The 24,809-nt window shown below is 41.3% G+C and overlaps 1 protein-coding gene across 5 annotated transcripts in view; it reads left to right on the forward strand.

Moving 5' to 3' along the window:
* FGF13 (fibroblast growth factor 13) overlaps nucleotides 1-24,809 on the forward strand; it is a 330,099-nt gene that overhangs the window by 234,113 nt on the left and 71,177 nt on the right. The window contains exon 1 of one of the 5 annotated variants that reach the window (XM_032982740.2): nucleotides 20,958-21,068. The exons of the other annotated variants lie outside the window; for them this stretch is intronic. Coding sequence (XP_032838631.1) covers nucleotides 21,038-21,068 — 31 coding nt within the window. The 5' untranslated portion in view covers nucleotides 20,958-21,037. Of the gene's footprint in view, nucleotides 1-20,957; nucleotides 21,069-24,809 lie in introns of those variants that run through there. 5 annotated transcript variants of the gene reach the window in all.

Consider the following 24,809-nt stretch of genomic DNA (forward strand, 5'->3'; position numbering starts at 1 on the left):
TTCTAAACCACAAACAGCTCAATAATATATGCTGTTTCCAAACAAACATATGTTTTATTAAAATAAATTAAGATAGAGAAAAATACAGCAGTGTGGGATGGGAAAGAAAACAATTATTCAGGAAGATTAAACCTGCTATACATCAGAGCCTTTGGTATGTCCCCACTGGGATTTTGTGTACTGTTTGTAAAGATTTTATCTGCAAATTTTACATCTGGACTCAGTCATTTTGTATGCATGAGCATTACATGACAAAGGTACAGTACAGGAGGAAAAGTTGTCCAAATGTTGTACATAGATACTTGCTTAAAAACCATTCTGGAGTACCAGTAATCTAACCTTTGAGATTCAAGAGGACAGCAACAGTACAATAGGACAAAGTGAGGTTTTTGTCGTTACATGTTTGGTCTAAAGGCCAAAGCATTTGTATTTTGAATGGATCTACTTCATGTAACTGCTTGGGTACAATGGATGTTTGACAAAAGAAGCTAAAGCCCTGGTGGCAGCAGCTGTGTTACACTGGCAGCCAGAGCAATAGTCTGTGCCTCTTGTGTCTGGTGATGACTCTTCAGGAGCCAGGCTGTGTTTGCATTCTTCATGAAGAGACATCGCATGGGTTCTGTGCTATTGACTTCTGCAGCCAAAACAGGCTCCAGACTTTTGCTCTGCCTATGATAACACCATAAAGGTTTATAATGCCGTTTTTCTTCTGCAGGCTCATATCCATATGTTATGGGCAGACATGATGCTGCCTGGCACTGTGATGTGATCATTCCTTACATCTGCATTTTATTGTACATGATATGCCTGTGAGTGCTGGATGCCCAGAGATTCCCCCCTCTGGCTAATCTGTCATGTTCCCTTGACAGCTATTAAACAAGGATTTATCAACATGACTCAAAGGTACATTTCTGGCACTTTTAATATGTAGAAATTTCAATAAGGAAACTCTCGAGCTACTTGCTGATGCAGACCATGCAGTCAAGTCAAACCAAATGTCCTTAAGAGGGTTTTGATCCAGCATCTATTGAAACAACAAAGCTGGGTCTCCCGATGAACTGAAGAGTATGTCCAAAAATGGTTGAGTGCATTGGGCCCCAGTGTTTCTTTCTGCCTGCCATGTGGCTCTAGCTCAGATCACCCAGGTTGTGGTTAAGAAAAGCTAAACATGTAATACGTGTTGTGTGGCTGAGCCGTATCCTGCTCAGGTCCAGCCATTTCAACCAGTTCAGGCTGCAGAGGTGGGACCTTGGGTGTCTGTCGAGATGCTGAGTGTGATCAGGTCTCCCAGCGGTGCGGGCGGAGGGTCCCAGGAACATTGCTGATATGAATCTGATCGGGGGGGTTGGCTTTGAGCCTGAATTTAACTTTGAGCCTAGATCTTCCCTTGTAGTTGCTTGGCTGCAGCTGGCTTTGGCCCTTGCATACAATTACTGCTTGGAACTTCAGATGCGGGAGGGTGTTAGTCTGGGTGGCTGGGTGAGGTTTATCATCACTGTATTACCTGCCGTTGACAAATTAATAGGTCTGTGTATAAAGCTGATGTCTGAGATGTGAATTCATTTTCTCTCAGACTCTGACACTATATTGGACAGGGCTGTTCAAGATTCTTAATTTGGGGCTGGGTTTTGGTTTTCTAAACTTTTATGCAAAGTTCTGTTTGTTTCTATAAACACATGGAGTCGAAGAAATAAAACGAATTTGAACTGAGTCCTCTAGAAATTGGAGTTCATGTGGGGATAGCTGGGAGGTGGTTTACTTGGGCTTCTAGTATCCATGTGTCTCCATGGAAGTGCCAGTAATCAAAATATCTAGTTGTAGATTAATCGCAGCTAGCTTTTGGCAGGGATTCATGTTCAGATGTTTTAGGATTTAAACCACTCTCATAGTATCAAATAGACTTGGCAGGGGAGAGAAGAGGAGGTATCTACTGCAGAGTGCATATACTTTTCTTTTTGGTTTTTAGAGTAGGTGGACCTCCATTTCTATCTGGCATGGTGATTCCTTTATTTTGCTGTTATTCTTAATGGTGATAAGCCTTGAAGAAAACTCCCTGGTACTCAGTTGTTAGATGTCGTACATGTGGTCCCACTGTAGGTAAATAAGGTTGTGCTTGAAAATTAAAGTCCTGGTTATTTTGAACACGGTTATGGTGTTGTATCACTCTCTTGAAGGAGCTATGACCTATGCCCTGAACTTGGTATTTCTCTCCTGTTTACGAGCCCTTGCCCTGTCTGCATGGCTTCCAGAGCCTCTTCATCACAGCGTAGCTCTGAGTAGCACCACCCTCACCTTGGGTAACGCAGCCTTGCTGCTGCTGCTTAGTGATAGCAGTCAGTCAGGCAACTTGGCTGTTTGGGGAGCTGTGCTCGGGTGTAGGGTAACAGATAGCCTCCACATATGGGCTCAAAGGAATCTTGCAAAGATAAGTGTATTGAAGACTGGGAGGCACTTAGATGCAGTGCAGATCAGAGCTAGGGAAGAGCTCAGACGTGTTGTGCTGTTCAACATTTGAAATGAGGAATGAATCTGTACTTCTGTTGTTAGGAGCCAGCTAAGAACCATCACTTAGAACACAGGGCTCACATTGCTCTTTAGATAATATGCAGGTTCTTAAATATGTCTCTAAGCTGTTGTTTTACTAAATTATCCCATCTGTAACCATATCTGTAGACAGAGCCATCTATTTTGCTCTACTGGATTTAATTCTGTAACCTGTGATAAGTCTGCTATATAATACAACATTAAGAAAAGCTGAACCAAGAAAGTAATAATAAATATACATCATAGATTCTAGTACAAATGCTATTGAAGTAGAGGAAATTTCAAGTACAAAGGTGCCATCCAATTTATTTCAATTCAAAGGAAACAATAAATTCACTGCATTGTTCCTTATTTTCTAGCAACAAAGACCAGGCGCAGTGAGGAACCTTGGATCTATCAGCTTATGGAAACTTGTTACCTTGCCATGACTTGTTTGTAAACTCAGCTACCAGTCTTTCACTTGACAGTCATGGACACTGTGATGGAACTAAAGTTATTTTGGCTATAAACCTACATCTCTTACATCGAAGCCTGTTGCCGTGTGCAGTTTTAGACTTGCAGATACAAACCATGGCAGTCTTCAAACCATTCCCATGTAGTTCCTTTGGTGGTTTGGGTCTTATTGGCTGAAGAGCAAGATGTTGTTTGGTTTTCTTATAAAGATATATGGCAGGGCTGGCAATTAAATTCAGTGCTTGGCTTAGTAAAAATAAAATAGTACAAAGCAGAATATCAATATTAAGTGGAATGTGTGCTATGCTATGCGCTGCCTAGTAAATTCTGACATGGATTGGAGATGAGGAAATCTGAAATAACTGCAGTCGTAGTTTAAAAATAATTCAGAAGTAGATTATTCTGCAATGTGATTGCTGAGCTCCATGTTACACGAGTTGTCTCTGGGTTCTACTGACTGAGGGAACACAAGCGCCGAGGTAACACATTGGCAAGGTATGAGGTGTCAGAGCAGTGTGTTGGTGAGGGCAACCGCAGACATTATGTTGCCCCAGGCAGCAGTTATTTTATGAGTCAGCTTCGAAAAAAGGAGGAACAGAACGTGTTTTTGAAAATAGGAACTTGCTGTAGGACCCAGCAAATCAAAGGTTGTTGTTAATCAGAGATGAGACAAATTAACGTAACATTTCCCCCCAGCCCTGAGAATCCGCAGTACAATTATTCCATCTGTGGTGCAGTTGATGCCCTTTCTCATGTCAGTTGTTCCCACTCGGAATGCCAAAGGATGGGCATTTCTGATGGGGTTGAGGGTGAAGGGGGGGCTTTTTCTTCCTCTGTTTCTCTTTGTTGCTTAGCAGCTGAGCTGCTGATTGTACACTGGGCACTGCAAGTGCGGAGCACAGTAGGAATGAAAGCTCTATTTGTCATCTTGATAAATCTTATTTGTAACAGTTTTGTAAAGGATGTGACAGATTAGCTGAAGGAGAGATCTGGGGACATAGGGTAGCACACAAAATTTAATTCTGACTGATTGGATGTCACAATGCAAATGAAGCATGGTCTCACATGAAGTAGTAATTGCAGCTGTGTTGGCCATTGCTTTGTATATTCTTTGCATTTTCCCTATTGATTGAAAAGATGTTGCTGTAGTAGCTGGAACTTAAGTTTGCTCAGCGTCTCTTCACATATTTTCTTGATTTTTTTTTTCCTATTTAATAAAAACGACCGTCCTTCCTTATTTCTGAAAGGAATCATTTGTTTATAGCCTGTATGTATGTATCAGCAGCTTTTGTAGGAGCTTAAATTTCACAGTTATGTAGGTCTTGTTGACAACGACAGAAATAAGATACATAATTCTGTCTGAGGAGGGTTTTCCCTTGGTCCCCACTGCCACTGCCATGTGGAAATGACAGTGTGGTCATTTTGTACCACTGTATCTACAAGCTTTTCTTACCTAGAGGTAGTTGGACAGCCAGTCTTGCCTCAGCCCCTTCACTTACTATGGACATATATTAAGGGTTGAAAAACTCTTCATTTGTTTTTACTGTGTCATCTTTTGCAGCCTAGGCTGAAGACTTGATGAAACTGAAGCATTTCATGACTTCTTCCTGATTTTGGTAAAATATTAATTTAAAAAGAATTCGTGGGGGAAAAAGAAAATCTATAAATGGAAACCTTTCATCATATATATCCAGTGAACACCATTTCCAGTTGCTGAAAATGGAAAACAAAAAAATAACCTTTACAAAGAGCTGAGTTTCACTCAAAATTAAATTAGCAGATACTCTAATTTGCCAAAAAAAAGGTGGATTTTTTTCATCAAATTTTTCTAGTCTTTCCATGTTTTGAAGTGTTTTGTGAACTGGCGCATCACATCTTTGTCACTCGGCATGCTTCAAAAAGGCTTGAAGAGGCAAGGTGTAAAGTAGGGGAAGGCTATATGAAACTACAAAATCCTTCCTCCTTCAGCTGAGGGGAGATAGGCATTTCTTCTAGTGGAGTGGATTCATTAATTGTAAGACTAGCATGCAAAGCCAGGACAGTGCAAAAAGATCCAGGGCTTTGTCTCTAGTTGTTTGTGTCTCCATCCATAATTTAAATCAAGTTATTGATGGTAGAAACAACGATTTGTCAGTTTGCAATGCTAATTATCTGCACAGAGCAGGATCTGTGTCTCCATCCCTATGCAGGTTCAGTTTATGAACCTGATTATGGCTTCTAGATGTTACCATATTACAAATACTTCATTATTTGATGATGAAGATGATCATTTCATCCCTTCCGAGCCTTAATGTGCAATTTGAAAACAAATGACTTCTTAGCTGAACACCTAGAAGCTGTCAACAGATGTAGGAGTATTTATTTTGCAAAACTTCCACTGCTTCCCTTCCATCCTATCAGTTGTTTAATGAAATGAGAAGATGATACTGGAAGTGATGAAGTGTAAGCATTGGAGTTCTCTCCTCTAACCCATCTCTTGGGCCACACAGAACACATTTTTTGACAGTGTATGTTTGGTCGCTGAAAGCATTTATTTTACTTTTGAATGTACCAAGCTGGAGGTGGCTTGTTCTGTCTGTGGTAGGCACAGCCACTATGGTGAGTGGCTTTATCAGCCTGGAAGAAGGTGGCCGTTTGAGTTTGTCATGGCCCACTTCTCATGGCCACTCAGAAGAAACAGCAGGCTGATGGTATCACCTTTTGGAAAAGTAGCAGTGCAGTAGGTCAGGAGTGTGTTAACTGCAGTCCAGGATACTGGAATTTTATTGCTGGTTTTGTCCCTGCTTGGCTGGGTCCCCTGGGACAAACCAGAGCACTCCCACCCAGGTGGACTTGGTTTTCTTCCTTCCATGGAGGAGCTGGTCTCCTTTGATTAATAACATGGGGGTCCTTGCAAACTAGCCTTATAACTTAAACTTTGAGGTGCCTAAAATTTTCATGAGGAAAAGGCATCTTCTGGGTGATCAACCATACATTAGGAAGAAAATGGTACAAAGCATTTTTTGTGAACAGCTGCAGTTTGGAGATGAATGAGTGATGTTCGGTAAGTAGGCTCAGACTGGTTAAAAGAAAAGAGTGTTGCAGTTCTTAAAAGCAGGACATTTTGGCATTTTAATTCAAAATTAGATATTGTTTTGAAGTGCTGCAGATTGTGTGAAAACATTGAAAACACACTTTAAGACAAAACTCTTCATTTTAAGGACAATGAAAATGTTTTATGTGATGTCAAACTGAAAAAATCAATTAGTTGGGAAAGCTGAATGGGTTCAGTTGTGCATGGTACTGCATGGAAAGAGAATAGAGGAAAAAGGAAGGTATTGCACACTCTTCACTTGTTTTATACTCACTCAGGGTCAGCCATTGTTTGGCTCTCAGCATAGCTGTCATTGATTTGTAATCTATTCTTGCCGAGAGCACTTGTAGGTAATTCTGTAAATCTAACAACAGGTTTCTTCATATTTTGTATCTGTGAAATTTGTAACTGGGCTTAATAAAAATAAGGGGCTAATTTTTATAGTCACTGTGCAAACAGGTTAATTTAACATCTGTTTGTAGAAACCTAAATAAGGTGTTGACTTTTGTTTTGTTTTGTTGGTTTTTGCTTTTAGTTTAAGGTCATATAGACAGGGAAAACTTGAGAAGTCCTGTTTGTTTAGCATTCAGCTATTTGACCTAGTAAATGAATTGTGGGTATGCTGATGTGTGGCGGCCAACATAATATCCAGAAAATTATAGTGACCTTGTTTGTTTTTTGGATGAAAAAGGTAATAAAGTCAGGATATTTTCATAAGAAATAATTGTTTAAGCTGTGTGCTAGAATTGATTTTAATTAGCAACTGATTGCCAAGTTAGCTGTAAAAATAATGCAACTATGTTAATTAAAGAGCATGTGCATATTTCAAGAAGCGGTTCAGGCAGATGAGCTGAACTATATGTTGCAATGTAGTAACAATTATTATTTAGTGAGAGCAGATGAGTTAAAGTAGGTTTCCCTGCATGGTGTTGGTGGGTGGGAAATGGTCATTTCCATGTGCACTTGCTCTGGCGAATGACAGCCGGTCTCACTTTTATAATAAAGGAATATTCAGTATTCACATGTGCCCATGGCTCTGTGGAGTAAGTTTGTGTTTTTCTGTGGCAATTTCAAAATTACTGGTCAGCAGGGCATGTTTATCCAAGTAACTAATGCTTAATTGGCCCTAACTAATAAACATAATTCAAAGGATCCCATTAAAACATCTTCTGATATGCAGGCCAAGAGGTTAAGAGAATATTATCTGTGGAGGAAGTACATATAATCTCCAGGCAAAATTACACAGTCATTTTGCCAAAGGTAGATATGAAATGATTAAGAAGGGCTATGGTTATAGATTTCTTTAGTGGACGGGCCAGGAAGAGTTGTCATGGCTGTCCCTGTGAAACAAGTTAGAAGTGATCCCAATCCATGGAGCAGCTGGGCCTTCCTAAGTTTTCCTGGGTTTTGACAAACTGCAGATGAGCTAGCCACAGGCTCAGAGTGGTTCGGTCTTTTAAGCTGCTTCTGTGCTTAGGCTTCCTGGTGCCAATATGGTTGAGATTAAACAAATCTGCTCTGAAGCACCCCGATCCTGTGAACCACTGCTTCCAGCTCCTTAAGGGAAGGCATCCTTGCTGAGCCCGGTCTAGGCGTGCCCGGGGGCATTCGGTCAAACAGATGTTGGATATTCAGGTATGCTCTTGCCTCGTGTGAATATCCCTAACTGTCTTGACATTAAAATTATCTTGGTCAAATCTAAAATCCTTACATGATCTGATGGGATAAATGATTGCTTTAGGAAATGGCTACTAATTGTTACACTCATCTGATTGTCCAGTTTTGAGAAGTTTATTTAAAAAAAAAAATGTCAAACATCCCACAGATAAAGGATTGTTAGCTGTGGAGCAAAGCAGCAATCTGTTCTTCTGTCACAGTGCACTGGCTCCAGTGCTTATGTCCTACGGTAGAGCTGCAAAAGTGCTGATGACTAAAGAGTGAGTCTTTTAATTGCATTTAGCTGTTTAATCATTACGGATCTTAGCATCCCTCACTGAATTCTCTGGGTGTTTTTCTCTCCATTCTATCCAGCAAGTGTAATTAACATTATTACTGAGAGATGTTCATCTTAGTCTTGCTTTGTGAAAAATTGATGCTGGTGTCATATTTGTGTTTTATCTAGTGGTTAGTCAGTGGCTTGCAGAGTAATATTCCCCATGGGAAGGTTACGTTTTACCACATGTTTCCTGTAGGCTTAATTGCAGCCAACGATAAAAACAAACACTGGATGCTTCATAGATTGATTGGAATAGCACAGCAAAACATAAAAAGCATAAAAAAGAATATTGTTTTAATCCTGTCTCCCAGATTATAATGAATAACTGTAGCCTGATTGTTAAAATACCATTTTAGCAGCAGCAGAGGTAGGAAAACAGATGTTTTGTATTCCCGGAGCAGCATCAGTACAGATCATCCTTGCACGGTGCTGCACAGTCACCCCACAGCAGGGGAAGCAGGGTGCAGGGGGGTCCTGCTTGCCACGGGCACCCTGGTCCCCAGCTTCTGCCCCAGCGGCTGTGGCAGCCGGGCGCTGCAGTGGGCAGCATCGGGGATCTGTGCAGCTCGCACGGCCTCGTCTGGCCACCCTGGGTAGTCATCCGGAGTGAACCAGCTCTTCCTCTTCTATTCCAGGATATTTCTTCCTCTCTCCAATTAAATGAAAGTGCCTGGCTCTCTCATAGGCATAATCTACTGTTTAAACTACAGGAAAGTTGGTAATAGGTATTTTCTTGACATTCATTTATTAGAAGACTGTTAAGCTTGACATAACAAAAGCTAAATAGTAATCTGCCTTTCACCTTTATTTTCATCAGTTCTCTGGCTTAAAGTTGAAAACAGTTGGGAAAACTTGTCAGCGCTGAGCATTGAGTCAAATATATATAGATATTCCCGGGTAAAAGAATATTAGACACAGTGTCATCAGTGCCTGGTTTCTTTGCACCAGCCACTTTTCTTCCTCACAGTGGGGTGACATATTTGTGCATGTCTCTGGTGGCACCTGGCCAGTTTTAGTGCTTTAAGTAGGTAACCAAACTCCCCATTGACTCCTTTGGCTGGGTTGCCAAAAGAGGAGTTACTATTACTGTACATCAGTCATACGTTCAAGTGGCCGCCTTTGTGAGTGACAGCTGCGTTGATGCACAGAATATGCTCTTGTGTATTTGAAATTAAGGGAATAGATGATAAAAATCAGCATCCCACACAGTTTTCTCATATGACCTGTTCTGTTCAGTGTTACCTTACTTTCTCCAGCTCAACTAGTGTTGTTTACCCAACTTTAGGTTTGAAGGAGCCTAAAAATAGCAGTAAGTGCCTACCCCCCATCAGTCTAAGTGATGTGTCATCAGCATTGAGAGAACATGCACAGAAGAATAAGACTGCACCATCCTCTGCCCTCTATCTAGGGCAGTTAAAACTTGAGATAACAGAATGAACTTGGAAGTGTTCCCGTTTTTAAGAAAATCCTTCACTCTCAGACCTTGGAAGGCAGCAAATTCCCCAGTAAATTCCATATGCCATCGCTGTCTTGAACGCGCCAGGTCAAGTGCTGAATGAGGGTGGAATATGGGGCCTCCTTCTCCATTTCCTATCAGATAGTTGTGTTCAACCTAGCCTAAGCTGGGTGGCAATGGAGAATCAGGTCCCACCCATTTCAGAGTTATCCAGTGCTCAAGCCAGAAAGAATTCATTGAAGTCTCTTAATGTTTTTTTAGAATACTAGGATACTAGGTAATGGAGGAGAAGCTTCATGTATTATGCACCAAAAAGCTAGCTGGTCTCTATGGGGGCACTAGTCAGGGTTCCTTGAATGGTCAGGAGGGTGACCTTTAAAGGAGGTGGTTTCCTCCTGCCTTGGGTCTAAAGTTGTGTGAAGAAGCAGATCAGCAGCATTCCTCCGGTTGAATGTTTCACTCAGAAATTAAGCCCTGACAGCCACACCAGAGGGGTTGTGTCCCAGCCATGTCAAATGGGAAGGTATAGGGAAGGAATTGTCGCTGTCAGCAAATGAGAAACCAAAGTCTGTCTCCAAAATACAATTGAATACCCTGTTAGACATCAGCTGGAGAGGATGGACCTTTTATTCCAAGAAGGGTGGTTGACATAAAAGACAGTATAAGAAGTTGGAGAAAAAATAAATTAGAAATAGAGTGAGCATGTGTGATAGTACTTAACTGCCATTGATATTCAGTTAACATTTACCCAGTTCACTTCACTTGCTTCCAGATACAGACAAAACTTCAAAATGTCACCTGAATTAACATCTTTCCTCTAATAACTGGCAAAGGGATAAATCCTCTTCTCTATGAAAGTGTTGAAACTCTGATAACAAACTAACAAGCCTATCAAAATTATTTGCTGCTGACAAAAGGCACCCCAAATCAAGAGATTGTTTAAATATGTGAAGAAATACAAAAATGAGACTTATCTATAGACCATAACTCTATCCTGAGATACCAGTTTTAAAATGAAAATTAAGAAAACGCTAGAAACCAGTGTATTTCTGAAATATTCATTTCAGGGTCTGTAACATATTGTTTTCTCTCTAAAGTGATTGTAAGACAACATGGGCCTACAGACATCCCAAAACAGCTTCATGTGCTGGACAGTAATTTAGTGTAACACAATCTGCAGTTTGTTTAAGATCCTGACATTAGGGATGATATGTACTTGTCATTATGCTCTTAAAAAATAATGTTTGTTCATCTGTGTTTAAAATTTCTAGATGGAAAATTTTCGCAGAAATTTATCTCCTTTCTGCATTTTACTGAGATTTCTGATATTTGTGATTACTTTAACACCCACGTGAGACTGTATGCCCAAGTTGAGAAATGCAGATGAGACTTAAAGTTTCAGAAAATCAGGCACCTTTAGGTCCTGGAATGTCCCGTACGTAAGAAGATCTCTCGGCTGCTTCACTGACTGTTTGAAAATGGGGCTGAGTTTCCGCACTGGAGTCCTCTAAGCTGGGCCTGGTGGCAGCTGCCTGCGTGGCACGTCCCCACGAGAGCAGGTTTGCGTTGCCCTGTCAGCCGGTGGCTTTTGCGGGCCGAGACCCTCTCCTTGTGCTGGTGAGCTGTGAAGCTGCTGTGCCGTGAGGCTCGCCTTTCTCCGAGCTAGCCACGCAAGCGTAGATTTAAGGACTTTGTTTTTTCAACAGGGCCACAGCTTTTTGAAAAGCCTGTGGGTGATGACAGCTTTTAGGCACTGATGATCACGACTGTGTTTAAATAGGAGCTAGGGAGAGGAAGCTGCATTTCCCGTTTCAAATCCCCTAAATCATTTCTCACAGATGCTCATATTTTCCTAAACAGCCTGTTCTCAGAGAACGGGAAAGCACAGGCTCCTGTACTGCAGAGAGCATCTCTTCCTAGTCTTGCTCTTCCAGTGCCCCTCTTGGTCTAGAGTGGATTTTCCCAGTGTCCCAAACAGAAGATGAGATTAGCTGCTCTTTTTATTCTTCCTGAACTTAACTTTGCCCTGTTTTCTGTTAGCATATTAGTTGATGCCCAAACAAATGAGCTGCTAGGTAGCTGGGAGCTCAGGAGCTTGGGGACTCACTTCTTCAGGGGAATTCAGAGCTCTCCTCTCAATGGGCTTGTAGTGTCCTTATCAGAGGTACTTTGATGTTGTTGCTGCTGCTGCTATTTTAAAACCAGTTTTAAGAAGCTGTTCTTGCCCAGATATTGATTGCAGAGCCACCTGTATGATAGTGGAGTCCAGAGAAGTGTTTCGGAAACAGGTTCCCATTACCTTCTCTTACTCGGTATGGAGCACTGCAAAATGTAAGCCCAGTTCCAGGGTATGTAAAGGTAAAATAAAAAGAAACAATACACAGGGTTAGGTGGATGAATAAGGCTGAAAGGAATATTTCCAAGGATCTGTGAGCCTGTGCTGTTCAATCCAAGCCCTGAAGTCAAGATCTGGTCCAGATTCTTGAACATGCAGCGGTCATTATGGCCCGATGACGTCTGCGCAGACGAGGCACTGGCAAACGTTTCCCTTGGTTGAATCTGCTCACACTTTCAGCAGCTGTCCAGATACAACACTAAAAATCTCTATTGAAAAAGGTAATATGACTCACGCTATAATGCACAGAGAGGGCATGACTGGATTGTTTCCTGTCTGCCTGTCTACTTTCCTTGCCTTTGTTTCGGTAGTACTTAAGAATATGATGTTACTGGAGTCATCTGCCCATTTATTTATGGGTGTCTGTATTCGTCAGTCATTACCATAATATTCAAGAACCAGAGATGGGTGACTCCTATCTGTCTGCCCATGTCTGACAGGTTTTTTCCCAAGGCCGTCAATATAAAAGCTAACTTACTTGAAAGGTGGTTTTATGCTTTTGGACCTCCAAGGTCACTGAACCTGAATATTTGCGTGAATCTTCTTTCAAGTGCTGCAGCTCAGAGGAGGGTTGCTTAGAGCAGGAATGCTAGTGCTTGACATGAGGAAAGGGACCAGATTTTTATGCTGCTGTGTGCTGTGGGTCCACTGCAGAGCATGAAATACGCTCTTGGGTTTTTTCCTTGTTAATTTTTCTAGTGCTGCTGACTGACTGCTGGGATGCTGTTCCCTAAAGCCGTGCTTCCAACTTTTCCTCCTTGTCTCTGCAAATAGAATTAAACAGGAGCAGGACTCCCTCTAATGCTGAGATGTGGGGTTAGAGCTCTCACCACTGCAGTTGAGTACTTAGTTACATAGTTGCTTAATTTAAAAAATTTAATTAAATTAAATTACTTTGTTTTACAACTGCTTCTTTGCAAAGGAAACGGAGGTGGGAATGTTTAATGATGCAGAGTCAAATTTGGAGTTTATGAGTCGGAAGCCAGAGGAACAGCAGAGAAGATATCCCAAAGTAGCTGGCTTCCAGGCTCTGTCCCCCAAAATGAACCCGGGTGCTTCCCACTGAAGCGCTGCAGTGGGAGGGATGCATTTTCAGGGTCTTGGAGCCCTGGATGCATGATATGAGTTGTGGCACCCACATCATTTAAGCCCTATGCAATATTATTTCCAAACTCTTGAGTACCCTTCCCAGTGTATGAGGTGCTTCCTAGCCTGGCTTGTGGCAGAGGATACAAGTGGCTTTTCTGGGTCATTTCTAAAAGAGGGCTGTCACCTGGGGACCTGCAGCTCCGTGCGCTCCCTTGGGAGCGAGCGCAGCTGAAGGTCAGCTCTGGTAGCATGGCTGAAATTTGCAGTTGTCACCCTCTGTCAAAGGCCTCTCTAACCACGAGCATTACCTGAATATGGGGCATTGTAGACAAAAAACAAGTCCGAGCCTCTGTTGCTCAACTTACAGAACAGGCAAGAGGGAGTCTGTAAAGACACCACAGGGTACAACAACCTGTGATGCACGCGTCAAAAGGTGGGATTGGACAAACCTTTCTCCCATAGCTGTGCTGATCTCCTCTGGGATGTGCTTGTTCTCTTGATGGAGAAAGGGCATCTATTTCTGAGACCGTCAGCCAGGGATGTTTTATGAGCACAAAATTTGTCCAACAGAATTACACGGCCCATTTCCCTTAATATCTATTTATACCTAGGCCAGACTGGAAAGGGCAAATCTGTTTCAGAGCAAACTGGGATGTTTTAAAATTTGATTCTATTCAGATGTGGAACAAAATGCAAGACAACATACTTCTCCAAGAGATGAATCATTAGTTTTGGGGGTTGGAGTCTGATGGTCTGAGGCTGAGGGTCTCTGGGATATTAATCTAAGACCAGGTGCTCAAGAGACTTCAAAAATAAAAAGGTGGGAAATAGTGAAGAAAACTAATGCACTTTCTGGTAGTAGGGCTTCACTGGTAATTCATCAGCTGAAGTTTTTCTGCCAAGGATTATTATATTTACAGAGCAGTGGAGTCCCTAAAAGCCCCCGACTTGCTCACCAGAGTCTTCCCTTTGTCAGCACTAGAGGCAGTGAAAAGTACCATCATACTAAAATGGACAGAAATTATCCAGGTTATGAACTCTGTGGGTTTTGTGGATTTATTTTTCCTTTGGTTCAAGATTAAGTACAAATACAGTTATTGAAAAAATTGCTTATTTCAGAGGAATCCATAATAGGACTAGCTGGAAAACAGTAGTGGTGGTTTTGCAGAAACTCTCCACTGAAATTTCCCTTGTACAGCCATGTCACTGGAAAAAAAAATTATGAAATAGCCTCCTCTGGTGGCAGATGTTTTACTGACTTTTTTTTTTCCGAAAGCTTGAATCATGCTTTTTTCCCTGATGAGGCAAGTAGGCCAGAATGATGTCTCCAAATTAAGTGGTGAGATATTTTTTTTTTTTGTCTGATAGATGTTTGTGCTTGTACTTCTGATAAACAAACCAATCATCTCTTACTAACAAACTTTTTCCTGTGTGATCAGTTCCCCGTCTGGATAGAAGCATAGTGCTGGGACAGTGTATTTAATAATGAGAATGAAGGTTTTGGTGGATGATAGTGGCACATAACAGCCCATTTAATGTATTCTTCTTTTTCACTCACACTTTTCTAAGAGTGTTTGGTGCAGCATCTTATCTGTGGAATGGAAATTTGGGACAAAAATACTGACTTCTGTGCTTAGATCAAACTTCTTCAAGGCATTAACATATGGGGCAACGATGGAGGCTTCTATCTCATTTGTGCAAATACAGTGCAACTTCTGTGTCTTCACATCAGGAATTCCCAGGTGTAAACATGATTTGAATCCACTTGCAAAGTGTTTTGTTTGTATTGACATGCATATAGGGAACCTGAGGCTGACTTTCCAAGCAGTGCATCCCACTCACTTTCAGGGATGTTTGCTCATCCTTTTCTGTCCAGGGCTTAGATTAATATTTTCAGTAGTTTATTTTCATATGTTATCACAGGAAAATAAAATAATGATGATTTGCACTGCTATGAAGTATCAGCAGGAATTAAGAATAAAATCTAAAAGATTGGACCCAACCCCAAGTTTGTGTCAACTTAAATGACTCTCAACCCATTCTTTTCCTCTGGTAAATAGTGAAATCATTATTTTATTAGAGCTAATTTATTTAATTATCATAAATGAAATTACTTTTATGAGCACTGATGTGTGCATTGATTTTGGCTGTAAATGCTTGCAGGCCGCTGAGAGAAGAGCTTTCCTTGTGTGTTGTGTTTGCACAAAGCCTTTGCAAATGGCACAGGCACTGCAGAAACAGAGGAGTTGGAGCGGGTCAGGCTTGGCAAGAGGCACTGTCGTTTCAAACCCATCTGCTGTTACTGAACGCTGCAGTCGCTGTGGTTGGGCCGTTGCCATTTGGCCAGGGTGGGGCTTTGGATGCTCCATGCTCGACTGACCTGGAGCAGGGTCTTTGGGATTTCCTAGGGAGGTGGTCACCACCCGACACGGTTCATCTGGGCTGCTGGAGCCTCATCTCGGGGATGGAGGTGGTGTCTCTGCTGATCTCCTCAGCCCTGACACCTGCCCGGTATTTCCTTCCGGTTGTTCCAATGTGATTTTCAGTGGGGTTTTTCAAAAGCGCTTTAGGGAGTTCGATACATGCATGTTAGGGAAATGTAATGGGTTTTATGCTCCCAGTTCTCTTAGGTGTTTTTGCAAACCCCATCACAAATGTATATGCAGCATCCAGCTCTCTTCCCTCAACAGGCAAGCTAGTGAAGGGTAAGTCTTAGTTTTGGTCTGTAATGGAAAATAGGGAAAACACTCCTTTTAGCTTTAAGAACTGGTTTCCAATACCTGGAGTACCAGATATGAATAGGATCATGCTGTCATGAGGGCTTGGATTAGACATTTGCTGTGTTTTCTTTTCCATGTTTATTGAGTAAGTAAAAACTGTGTTTGAGTTAGAAGTTTGCCTGTGTGATTGAAATTTGCTTTCCAGGTATCAGAAAGATGTCATCCCACAGGGCTCATGTAAATACACAGGTGGCTGTAAGAACACCTGTAGCTTTTTCTGTCTAACGTTTTCTCTGCATTCATCAGCATTTGCCCACATTATGCACGTGGCTTTCCTTGGGGTATGAGAAGAGCCAAGCAAGGGGTGAGGGCTTTACTCTGTGCTGCTGCACAGTCATCCTGCCAAAAGGCTCTGCAGAGACATGGGGCTGCCAGTGCCTCCCCGGTGCATGGCTGTGGCACGGCTGTAAGGCAGCATGGGCCGGTAACCTAGTGTATATTTGCCTCATTTTCCCCATATATCAGAGATTAAAATTAATCAGGATCCTTGGGTGTGTCAGCACAAAGGTACTGTGCTCTCTTGGGTATTTTGGGAATGCTTGGCAAAGCATGCTGTCTGCTAATTAACAGTAATGCTGCTAGACCCAAGGTAGCCCAAATATCCCTACACTGTGCCAAGTAGACTTGGCCTTTAGTTTTTCACCAAGGGGCCAACTCCTGGTAGTAAATACTCACTTTCCCACCCGCAGCTGCAAAGGGATGTAACGCAGTTACCAGATTGCCCGAGCAGGGCAGCGTCAGTGTCACCCTGTCCCTGCACAACGTGGGGGACAACACATACAAGGGCTACTGATTTCAGAACAAGAAAATAGGAGCTACTTTTGATTATACTTTGTTTTGCAACTTTACTGAAATGTTCTAAATAGATTATACAATAAACATTGTATTCCAAATAGAATACAATAGCTTAAAAAGTTTAGGCTCGTACCTAATATTGCCTTATTCTCATGGCATTGCAAGTTACTTGCAGGCAGGTAACAAAACGCCTCTCACATTTTTCTGATTTTTATCCTGTGTCTGACTGTGAGCCTCGCTTTTGCAGCTGAGCTTCTGTTGGGCTCAGGAACTTGTCATTAGTGTTATAAATTGTCGGGACAATTTCAGACACTTGGGAGTTTGCAGCGGTTTAGTTTCATATGCCGAAATATATGAATTTAAAACTTGCCCTTTCTGTTAAAACATTGTTTTAGTTGCCGATTGCTTTTTAAACAAGTTGCATTGTATCTGGACACGAGCTGCACAGAGGTTTGCAACTGCAGGGCTGCTGCTCATTGCATTTTGCAGCCTTACAGTCAGCACTTGACTCCAGGGGCTTGTTGGAACATGGAACACGGTCCTTTCATAAAAACACTACTTTCTTCTCCCTGGGACTGTACCACCAGGTGGCAGATGAAGCCAAGGAAAGAAAGCGCTAGCGCTGTGCTGACTTCACACAGCTTCACCTCTGTAATTAGAAACGGAAGCATTCCCAGCATCAGAATATTAAATAGTTTCACTCTTTAAGGGGTCTCCTGTTTATTTTGGATCGCATGACAGGGTAATACAATCAGGTCAAAAAGAGAGAAAGAAAAAGAAATATTAGTGAAATCACAGATACTTCCAGGCAAATATACAAATATATGATATTTGTAATAATCCAAAATATATATAAAATAGGATGAATTGGGTCATTTTGGTTTGGGACTAAAATTGAAACAGATGAATGACTCTATGAAAATATAATGATCCGATCATTAATACAAAATAGTCTATGCAGAGCAACAGGCTCTAAAACCCCAAATGGTTGCTTTGTCTGGGTGGGCGGCAGTACAAAGCACTTTCTTCTCCCTATTCCCCCTGCTCCAAGAAGGCAGGAGCCTTCTTACAGTCATCACCTGCATTTCCCTGGGAGGTTTCTGTTCCAGCTGCTGTTCAGTGCTGTGTGATGTTGCTGTGGAACTGCTGACACAGCAGTGTTGTGCTTGTTTGTCTATATTTTGCATTTGAACTTCTTTGGTCATGACAGCAGGAGCAGAACTGGAGCCTGAGCTCTTAGCCTCTTCCTGCCAGGCAAACTAGTTGGGGATTTTGTTGATGGATTCCAGGGAATAAGGTCAAGCCTGATTGATTGTGTTGGGTTTTTGTTTGTTTGTTTGTTTTTTCCTGGAGGAGATAAATTCAAAACTGCCAAGATTAATTGAAGTAGGAATGTCTCATAGTTTGCAAGTTTACAAATCTGATCCCATGTTGCAGTCATGGAAAGGGGCTGTTTTTCTGCCACAGCAGAGCAATAAAGTGTGTCATTTCTCTCGTACCCATGCTAGCATATTTGGATGTGCTTGGGTCCTTACTTTCAGCATGCATCATTGATGAGATGCAAACTAGACAAAGCTTGTCTGTTGTAGAGAACATGCACGGAAGGCAGTGCACCGTGCTGGTACTGTGGCTGTGAGTTCTGGGAGGACAGTTCTTGATACAGTCCTTGCTGCACTATCCCCACACCAGCCAGCAAGGTACCCTGGGGCTGCAAATCCTACTGGGACCTGCCAAGTCATCTGTCCTGGTCACCTGTGAAGTGTGACACATAATGCTATGGGTAAACTGATCCTATTGTGCCTTAAAGGGGCTGGGTTTGACTCACTACTAGCTCTTTTGGAGGGCTAATTTGAGCTTTCCACTTTGGATGGTTAGAAATGGAAATGCTCTCTCCAAACCATCTTTTCTCATTTCTCTTAATTGTTTAGTCATCAGTCAGGCACTAGCTATAACGTAGCAACCTCTGGTGAGTACTTCATAGCAAATACCAGCTTGATTTTTATTGATACGTAAGGAAAAAAAAATGCAAAATGACAATTTTTTTACAAATTCTACTTGTAATCCTTTTGCTGCAGGTGTCACACCACACTATAAAGTTGCTCTTTTAAACTGACGTCAAAGGTGATCGATACTGTAGTAGAGATAAAGTCTTAGCTGGAATCTCAGAGGAGCTGTGTTCCTTTATGCCAGGTGGTTCTAGTCATGTGCTCAGGGCACATGATAGACATAAAGTGGAGATTTGACATGAGCTGTATATTCCTTTTATTAATAAAAACAATAAAACAAGTTAATATGCCGTGAATAACTGTATGATAATAAGGATTAGCTGGACACAGGTTGTATTTTCAATATACAACTCCAATTTTATTGTAAAGCCGTAAGAATGATTCTGAATTACTTAAGCCATTCTTGGGGTAGCTGAACAGGACAGAATACTGAAAGTTTGATAAGAACTGTATATATTTTAGACAGTTGTTATTACAAATTCATGTAGCCTTTGGGAAAAGGAGTTAAATGCACTGGTGCTTGTGGAAGAAGAACTGCATTTACAAGCAGATTAATCTTGTTTATAATTTCAAGGCAGTAAGCAATGCCTCTGCTGGCTTTTGACTGCCTGTCAATAATTGACATGGGTGACATAAAACCTATCGACTCAATGTCAGCTGTTTGCAATCAGTAGAACTCAGCAGGTGATTAGAGGTGGGCTGGAGTGCGTTCTTCTACATGGGTTTTTGACTTATTTTGGTAAAAACGGTGCCATTTTCAAGCGGAGAGGTCTCAGAATCAACTTCATTTTCTGCCCCACTGCTGTTTTCTTGGTGTGGCTCTGTTTCTGGCAGCAGTAATTAAGGATGTTTTTAATAGTACAGTGTATTTGGATATCAGCAATATTCACAGCTTGATTATAAGCAACTGTGGCATAATAAACAGTAAATATTCTAAAATTGTTCAATTCACAGCATGATTTGTTTCTACATACTTGTTGTGCATTTCAAGTATGTATGCAGTAATGTGTATTAGTAAACACTGAAATACTACTTTGGGGAAATTGTTTATTAGTAGTAAACTGTCACGCTTCACCTTTCAGGTCTAGATTCAGCAAAACATAAATGCTTGAGTGACTTCAGTTGCTAGATCTCATTTTAGTACCTAAAGCCAGGCATCTGGAAGATGTTTACTTGTCTGTGACTTTAAGAGTCTGATCCTTAGCACGTCTCATGCATTTGCAAGTGACAGTGTTAGAGGAATTAAGAAGTTACTGCTCCTCAGCTGGGGATTGGTGATTTTCCTCCTGGTATGTAAATTGGTATATGTCCACTGCTGGTCCGTTACGCTGCAAAATAAACCAAGCTCACGCACACGTGACTTGTAAACGTGTCTTGGAGGGAGTGGTAACTCCTGGTGAAGAGGCAGAGCCTTTTTAAATAGCTCTTCTATACTACTTGCAGTGGTATGACTCCACGATGACCAAATCATGCTTGGAGACAGCATTTGACTTCGAAATCTGACTCTGCTTCTATATTGACTAAATCTCATTGCTTACATAATATGTGAGCATGGGCTTAACTTGCTGTGATGAAGAAGGATGAGTTAAACAAGGTCTCAATCAATCTCAGCAACAGAAAATTCAAATCCAGCCCTTGATTAACACAGATGAAGTATAATTGTGGTCATATTTTGGACCGTGGTCTTTGCGGTACCGAACATTTTCAAAACCAAATCTGTTTCCTTCACTCATCAAACTTTCGTTAGGAGTAGCTGGTTTGGTTGACCTCAAGTAGAATATTTTCAGTATTTTTCACTAAATCCAAATGTCAAAAAAGGAGCTTTTCTGAAATGCAAAAGTAAAGAATAACAATTTCTAAAGGTAATTATTTCAGAATTATTAGCAAATGTAGTTCATCTAAGTGCTTTTTTATACTTGTAACATTTATGGTACATCAATAATGTAGCTTATTTAAAGAAGAAAGAAAGTATGGTACATATTCTACCTCATGAGTGTGGTTGAGCTATTCATATTGCAAAATGCCTTACAATAAAGGGTATCAACTAAACCAAGCACCAGGCTCCTGTGGCTGGCGTAATGTACTACGGTATCCTGTTACAGGCATTCTTTGTAATTCTAGGAGGCAGCAAATAAAATTTGACAATCAAAAAATAATACATTTAAGTAAATCATGTAGGAGAAATGTACATTTATGTCCAAGAAATGGTTAGATGTTGCCAGAATAATACAGCTACATTTATGAATCTTTAATGATCTCTGAAAGTCATAATGGTCTGTCACTAATGCCCATTAATGATCTCTCTATACCGCGAGTATGGGCTTGATGTTTCTGGCCAGTACCTTAGAGAATACTTTAAATATGCCTTAAACTTTCTCTGATCTACTCCCTGTGTGTCTGCTCCAAATGTAGACTGCAACTGCCTGGGTAGGAGCGGCTTGTAAAGCAGCATGGCTTTGGGGTTAAGGAAGTCTTATTCAGGTAAGATGTATTTAAGCAATATTTTTACAGGAAAAAAATAGAAGGTATTTCCTGGCAATTAATCCTCTGTAGAGATGATAAACTACATAAAGAAATTAAAGCTTAATACTTACTAAGAAAGTGGCTGTTCTTTGCCTTTGTAAATTTTCTTTGGTAACTCTTAAAAATATACTATTTAAGAAGGAAAAGTCAAGCATTATTGTTGATTCCTACTGATTGGAACTGTAAATACTGAATATGCTGCTGAACTGGCAAATTCATCCTGTTTAAAGAAGTATTTAAAATGTCGCACAGGCTGATTTTATGGCCTTTTAAACATCTGTGCCACATATTTAGTTAATTTTGTACCCAGGCTTTTGGTCAGGTATAAAGTTTGCTTTGAAGAAGAAAAAAAAAAAAAAAAACACAAACAAAACCAATTATTCCAGTTCTGTTGTATTTGCCTTTCATGAGAGTACTGTGCCTAACATTAACTGAAGAAAATCTTGTTATGGTGTTAATAACTCGAAAACATTTTAAATATAAAACCATCAGCATTTCTCTATTCTTTTGCAAATGTTTTAGTTAAAGGCTTCTGATGGTGTAATTTATTTTTCTTTAATAATGAAAAAGTGTGTTCTCTGCATTTGATATGTGAAATGATCAGATTACTGTAAGAACCAACGCCCTACGGCTAGAAGAGAAAAACAAATCCAAGGACTCATGGAAAATGCCCCAATATCAAACAATAATCTGATAGGCAGTGTGTACAGGGAGTTAGATATTAACTGTGAGAGTTGGATAGTAACTGTCTGGGTGATATATCGCTCTTTATTAGAAATAACTCAACATGATTAGTAAACAACTTTTATGACATTGCACGCAGCAACCATGCTTTTTTTCCCTTTGAAATTAATATAGTAAATCTTAGTAAAGTGTAGAATGTGAAGTAAGGAGTCTGTTGTGTTTTTGTCATGTTAAAAACGCATTTACAAAACATAATCACTCAATGTGTGATCCAGATTATTAACTACTAAATGCCTTGCTCTCTTGCAAAAGCGTTGAGTTTTCATAGCACGATAGTGGTAAAGATGACGTGGGTCTGAAACCGCCGAAAGATTTTGCTGCAGGTTAGCTTTTGAGGGGCACACTGCCGAGCCACAACGTGCAAAAGAAATGTTGGTGGCTGACTGCGGGCCTCGGCGTTTGGTTGTGAGCTTGGCGCAGAGGGCCGGGGGCTGGCGGAGCGGGGCAGGCCGCGGCCTCGCCCCACGGCTCACCACCGCGGACAGCGGCTCCTTCCCCCCCCTCCACACCCCCCGTGTCCGTGCCCTGGTGTGGGGGAGCTTGCCCCGAGCCCCCGTGAGGGATCCCTGCCTGCCCAGCCCTGCGCTTTCCAGTTTGCCGGTAATTACAGCCGATGGCACCGCGGTCGTTTGTTGTAATTGAATATCACCAGTGACCGAAACAAAACTGGAAAAGGAAGGGAATGACCTTGCAGGGCCAGTTACAAGAACTAACTCTAGGTGTCCCTCTTGTTTCTGGTTTTAGCAGTAATTTTATACTGGAAGTCCTGGAAATCTGTCCCATTCGTTTGGTTCGTAACTGTTTACAAATTAATGTTCTGCAGCATGCTTCCTGTACAGGAAACTATATTTTGACGAGAGCCTTCTGAAAAGACTTTGCATCAGAACTTTTTAAGTAGGCTAAAATTTGTGGCAATAATGGTTTAAAAATATAGTCACTGAGTAAGACATTTCATGTTACAGAGTGGGGGAAAAAAGAATGGGCTGAGGGAGGTGGAAGCTTCTCCCACCATTAACAGCTTTGTTCTGATTCCTTGGTGTTTGTGCATCTCAGCATTACTGAAACATCTTGGATTTGCTCGTATTTTCAAGTCAGGAAGAAGAAAGACATAAAAAAAACAAAACATGCCTGTATTTAAGTGTCCATATTATGAATGTAGAACCCCTGTTTTCAGAGGTTTGAGATGTCCAATTCCAGTTCCAGACCCCAGGAAATACAGGTACCAGCAACTTCTGGGAGCTGTATCTCTTGCTCCAGTCACGGGAGGGGAACTGCCTGGGAATCCCTACAGGCCTCGCAGAGTGCTGCAAAGTTTCATTAATTCTGTGTGGCTACATGTTTTACCTGTGTAGCTGTACATGCAGGTGCCTTTTTACAGTTAGACTCTTCAACCTCTTGTAGCTGCCCTATATAGGAGACAAGAAAGCGTGAGGAGGTCATCCTTCTCTGTGGTTACGTGTAATGGGCTGAGTGGAATCGGTCAAATGATAACATTGAAAGATAAGCCAAGAATACTTCTTACAATCCAGCAGGCTTAGTTCTGTGTCTTAGAATCTCATTCTGCTCTTTGACCTTTCTTTCCCACCAAAAGCTCCCAGGCCTTGGAATGCTGTGTTGTAGAGGAAGCTAAACTAAGTTTATTTGTTTGTAAATAAGATTAAGTTGACCTCAACTGAAGGATAAGAACATCAATATACTGATGGCTTTTGTGGCTACTGCTCTTTAGAAGCATGTTGTATTTTTTAATGAAACAACGAAAGAAGATCCTAGCAGGAAGAGGTGGAAAATTAGAATGATAAACAAAGGGAGGAGGGTTGGAGGGAGAGGAGAGAAATCCTGATGATATATCATAATCTACTAAATATGGTGTCTCTCTGCTGTGAGTTTAGCTCAGCATGATTTAGCAGTATGACTGGGGAGTTGCGAAGGCTATACATATAGACTGGGAATTTAATTAAAATCATGGTATTATATTTGTATCTACTTCTGCAGCTTAATCTGCTAGTTTCATGGTGGTTTTAGGTAGAAATGCAGCTACAAGTTGGACAGCTATCCAGTCTCTGTACAAGCAAATGTGCCCCTGTTGTAGTTCAGCTGAACTTAAGCAAGGAATAACAGCGCTCAGCTTGGGCAGCTTCCTATCTGTTTCCCTGATTTCTGAGCATTGTTTCTCTGCATAGCAACAAAACCTTTCTGTGTTTTCTGATGAGGTCTGAGTCCCCAGAAATGTACCCAGCCGCCTGATGCGAATATTGGGAGCAGCAGCAGATGTTCCGCTATTAGCCTCCTTCTCCGAATTGACTTCTCTGAATTTCTTCTAATTTGCTTATGTAGAATTTGCATACACAATTTTTCTAGTCTTCAGACCTATTTAAATCCAGTACAGAAAATGCCAGCTTGTGGTTCTCGTTCCTGTTTTGCTAGCCAACCTTACTTGTGAGTGTTGCTTGCAAAAAGAGCACATCTAACTTATGCTAATGAGTTCTCCTCTGTTTACTTAAGTTAGGTTGTATTTTTCCCCTCAAAATCCCTGTGTGATTTATAGATGTCACCTTTGCTCTGCTCTTGCCAGCAGCAGCTGCTGCTAAGCCTGCAGTTGCCATGAGGCCAATTGCTGGAAGGTGTGCGCGCGTGGGAAGTGCGACTGTGCGACTACTTGGGCTGGTTTCATATTCACATGTATTACTGAGCACTGCCGGAAGCAAGACACATGGACCTTCATTAAGTGATTACTTAATTTGGATGGTGTTAAATATTATTTACCACAAAGAGGCATTAAGTAGATTACAGTCTGAATCACCCCACAATGATAGGTCAGTAAGGCAGAGGTAGTGTTTTCCTTCATGCAGCTGTCAAAATAATGGTACTTTTTTGGGTGGGAATGGATGGCCATCTGGAGGTGCCTTTCTCTCTTCTTTCTTGGTTGTACAACCCAGGTATTTGGTCAGATGAGCT

The sequence above is a fragment of the Tyto alba genome, unplaced genomic scaffold, assembly GCF_018691265.1.
Source record: "Tyto alba isolate M040663 unplaced genomic scaffold, T.alba_DEE_v4.0 Super-Scaffold_5, whole genome shotgun sequence".
In the NCBI taxonomy this organism is placed as follows: Eukaryota; Metazoa; Chordata; class Aves; order Strigiformes; family Tytonidae; genus Tyto; species Tyto alba.